A 4482-nucleotide genomic window follows, 5' to 3' on the forward strand; every position below is an offset into this window, starting at 1 on the left:
CAAATCGTCTTTATCGACAACGGCCTGCCGCACTCGATCAGCTGTCAACGTGGTAGCTATATCACCTGTGACGGATAGCGAATGAGTTGAGAGAGTATGTTATCGTCGACGACAGTCTCTTCACAAGACTAAAATCGAACCGAAGATATGCGCGCCTGACTCGAGACAATTCTCCGACTGGTCATCAGTCCTTCCCAGCTACCTCGTGGGACTGGCGAACAAGAGCATCACAAGTCCTCCTCGTCAAAATCATCGAATGGCCAGTGCTTCAAAGTCATCTCCTTCTCCTCTTCGGTATCTAGACTCTCCAGCCCCTGCCTTTTGATCAATCTTGCGTGTTCTACGGCATTGTCATATTCCTCGTTGGACGTCCATCCGTCGACGGTGATCCCTATAACATCTCGAACGTCGCTTAGTTGCGTGTCGGTGTCCTCCTGCTGTCCAAGAATACCAATAGTTTTTTGCACGTCGGCTTCAGTAAATGATACTGGACAGGAAGGCAAAGTTTCTTGATCGTACCCATTGTCTTCCAAAAGCTCTCGCCAGATTTGTGTAATGTGTATAAGATCTGACTTCAAGGGGATGTTATTCCCTTCCCAAGGCTCACCGGCATGATTGACAAGTTTCCGCGTTAGAAGATCCGTCCGTCGATTGAGAGCTTCGAAATGGGCAGGATGAAATCGTTGTGTGAAGCCTAGGTAGAAGAAATGAAGGTGGCGTCGTCTAAATCGTTCCAAGACCTCAGCTTGTTCCTCGTTGTCCATTTCGGCCAGATTTGAGGGCAGTTGGGGTGGGATAAATTGCAATGATTCTTCGTCATGATAGTTCTGGAAGTATTTTGGAATGCCAGCGGCTAAGAATTGGGGAAGGACAGAGCAGTGCTGCCAGTCGATCATTCCGACAATGTCAAAATTTTCAGAGACGAAGATGTTGTTTGGTTGGAGATCAGGATGGCGCAGGACTGGTTTGTGAAACCGAGCCTCCTGTGGCACGAGATACAAGGCTATCTTCAGATACTTCTTCAAGTTGTCAGCGTGTTCTTCTGGAGAAGATCTTTCGTAATTCATACATTCGCGATACGCTCGCTCGAATGGGAGACAGGGTCGTCCAAACGCTTTCATCCATGCCAACTCTTTCTCAGCAACACGCGAAAGCAACTGGAGCGGAGAAGAGTCCGTAATATCAGTCAGCAAGCGACAAAGAGACAGGAAGGGAGGGAGAAACAGAGTACCTACGAGGACCACGTTGCACGTCAAGTGATTCACGCTCCTTGTACCACCATCTCAAGCTGACATCAGGGCCGACACACAACCCTTTGTCGTTAGAAGCGGATGCAAACATGGTGTGAGACACATCAGCTGGAAGATCGTGCTTGTAGTAAATGCTGCCGTACGCCGGCAGGTCTATCTTGGAAAGGTTGACTTCTATTCGCACAACCTCGGAGATAACCTTGAGGCGCTGGTCCTCGGACAAGCTGAACCATTGATCCCCAAGAGGACGCCCAGGTAGTTTCTCCATAATGATGAACTCTGCCCCGACAGGGTTCTCAGCGTCTGGTGAATAATGTAAGACTTTTGGTACAGGTATACCATGAGATCGGACGAGCTCTAAAGTTGCAACCTCGCTAGCTACAGCGAATCGTTTGGGCTTTGTTGAGGGATACGGAAGGCGAGCAAGTACCTCGGTACCATCTTTCATCGTGAGCTGAAACACGCGATTGAAGCCACCTTCCGCGAGCTTAAGAATTTCTCTTACTTCAGACTCTGCTTGATTGAGGCACTTAGCGACGGCCTTTTTGAGCTCGTCAACATTGAAGACAACCCTTCGTTCAGCGAGGCGAGTGGACTCATTGTACCTGCAAGATATTGAGTTACATGATGACTTCGCCAAAATATATGAAACACTTACAGCCATCTGCCGGATGTGTATTCAAAAAGCTCGGGACCATAGACCATCGCGCGGCTGCCTGCTCTCAAGTGGAAAAATGAGCAAAATGGGGCCACCGACCAGGACCTTTCTACTGGAAGAATATGTCGCCCTCGACGACTGCGACCCAGCAAAGAGAAGAACATTGATCTAAGTCGTGAAGTCCATTTATCTATAGTTTCCGAGTTCAAAGATGACGACCGTGGACTTCAAGCCTGTCGAAAGAAGGTAGCTTGCATATCGTCCATATCCTGGCATCCGGCAGAATCACGGAGATGCCTCGCCAAGAACGTTTCCCTTTTCCGGCGTCGATCGACAAGAGTGCTCATCGCTCATACTCTTTGTCGTTTAGGTGGGAAGGAACATCACTAAAACAGTCACTTCCTGGGCCGACCAGTAGGGTCGGCGGCTAACAATGCGCAACATGATACGTCAAAGGGGCAGCGACTGACATGGTGAAACAACACGAACCCATGAAATTGTGCCCGGCTAAATTTCGCCAAGTACAGATATACTGAATCATCCTAAGGACTACGCGCTGTGGCGGCAACGTCAAATCATAACAACACAAGCCACTTCTCCAGTGCGGCGGTTAGCAGTGTGTACCAGCGGCTGAAATGGAACAATTCGAGAGAGCTTTCCTCTGCCACTGAATACGTATTTAAAGCTCAGGTGTCACTAGTCACAGACTTAGAAGTTGCAAGACCTTATTTGGACAACGAGTTATAATTCCAGGCGTTCAAGTGCCCAGATCAACCTATCCGGAAAGCCTGATCGCATTGAGTGATCTGCCATCTTGCAGTAACCACTTCGGCACAGTCTGCCTGGACTCTTCGAAACTTCTTTTAGATGGTTCTTATTGGCCTCCAGGCAACCGGGACGAGTACATAACATTATGAAGGCTCTTAAAAACCTCGGCGACACAGTGGTCAAATCTGGGGCCTGGAAGAAGCTGGTCAACCCAAGCGCAAGCAGAGGCAAAACCGAGTGGCCCAAATCGACAGCAGATTTGGAGAAGATCGGTGTTCGATTGGACTATGACGGGCAAGTCATTCAGAATGGGGTTACCTATCACAAATATCAATGTCAGCCAAACGCAGGCAAAGTACCCAGTTCTATCAAAGATTGGAGGGAGTCAAATGGTGGAACTCATGCCGTCATGACAAGTATCTATGTCAAGAAAGATGGCACGAAGGAGGAAGTCCAGGCGGCAATCGATCAAGGAGTGAAGAAGGTCTCCGGAACATAGGAAGGACCGTGGCTTGAAGCGCAGGCGGCCACGACGAACAGTCGATTGTGCAGTTACTATGGTTCGTGGAAGAGAGATAACAGTAGCACGATTTGTTGGTCCTTGTATTGTTCGTATTCCGAGACGATACCCTACAGCGACTCCAAAAATTAGCGGACAAGCACAAATGGAAAGGAGAGATGAATGAGCGATGCACCTTTGTATTGCTGTTAGCCGGATGACTGTACTACCATGCAGTTCATGCTCTCTGTGTACGACAGATTGCATTGATTGGCATGTAGTATGTTGGTAGATAAGAGATACAAGTCCGATGACAAATCATATGAATGCGCCTTTCTTGTATCATTGTCTCTGTACTTATAACTTTCAACCGTGTATGCAGAAGCCAAGGCTGAAGGAAATAAGGTGCGAGGAATGTGACAACCTGACTCAGGTCTTTCGGTGGAAGCAAGCTAAGATCACAACAGCCAAGAAGATGGCGAAAATTGTGCAGGAAGAATTGGTTTCCCCCAAGCAGATGGTCAAGGACAGAATGAGTGTCGTCGGTTGAGCAAACAACTGTGACCAAATGCATGATCACACTGCTGGCACGGCACAAGCGCAGGTAGAGCGCATAGCGAACCAATCACTTTCAAATGCAGGACGTAACAAAAGCCTGTGGGAGAGCAAGGTTGCTGATTGGTTGATATACTCCTCCAGTTGAAGAGGCCTATTTGTAATGTGAGTTGCTCATGCAGGAACGGTCTTTGAAGGGGAAATGACCTGGCTGGCTGGCTGCGAAGCTTCAAGGGTGGACGGGCATTACAGCCTGCGTTCATCAGAGACCACCTAGACACAAATAGCAGCGTCACAAAGTGTATGTCTTAGTTCATGTTTTTTGTAGCGGCGCCAATCATCGTTTTGGATAATTCCATAGTGTCTGCGTAACGAGCGGATCTGAACTAATTATGGGTTGTGGCGCGCACCGATGACGTCGAATTCCACACTAATAAGATTAAGTAGTCCGCAAGTAGGTTACAGACGTCGAGGGTTGAGTGCTTTCCTCCTTGCTGCTCGTTGTTTGTCCTGACATAACTTCACACCCAGCTCATTTTCCACCACTTTTCGAGTTCAGACGTGCTTTTCATCGTGAGAAATAAGAAGTCCTTATTCGCACCGTTCTTTCCAACATTAACGGTCACTTCGCCTCCAATTGCGATATCGTCAATACATACTACCGGTAGCGTAATAGGTGGCACTGGCTCTCCACACCTCTTGATCGTATACACTGGTGTTGGTGAGCGGTCAAGCTCACAGAAGAGCTCTTC

The 4482-nt window shown here is 48.3% G+C and overlaps 2 protein-coding genes across 2 annotated transcripts; one reads left to right on the top strand and one right to left on the bottom strand.

Moving 5' to 3' along the window:
- Positions 1-227: 227 nt before the first annotated feature.
- On the bottom strand, positions 228-1955 carry LTR64_008819 (uncharacterized protein; the record flags this gene model as incomplete). Its single annotated transcript, XM_064903111.1, has 3 exons — positions 228-1042; positions 1236-1855; positions 1909-1955. 3 exons carry the CDS (start codon positions 1953-1955, stop codon positions 228-230), a joined length of 1482 nt encoding a protein of 493 aa, XP_064750475.1.
- An 866-nt stretch (positions 1956-2821) lies between these two features.
- Positions 2822-3175, top strand: LTR64_008820 (uncharacterized protein; the record flags this gene model as incomplete). The annotated part of the gene is made up of 1 exon (XM_064903112.1): positions 2822-3175. The coding sequence occupies one exon, from the start codon at positions 2822-2824 to the stop codon at positions 3173-3175; it is 354 nt and encodes a 117-aa protein (XP_064750476.1).
- Between the last annotated feature and the right edge of the window lie 1307 nt (positions 3176-4482).

This window comes from Lithohypha guttulata (genome assembly GCF_036872675.1).
Source record: "Lithohypha guttulata strain CCFEE 5908 chromosome Unknown scaffold_25, whole genome shotgun sequence".
NCBI lineage: Eukaryota > Fungi > Ascomycota > Eurotiomycetes > Chaetothyriales > Trichomeriaceae > Lithohypha > Lithohypha guttulata.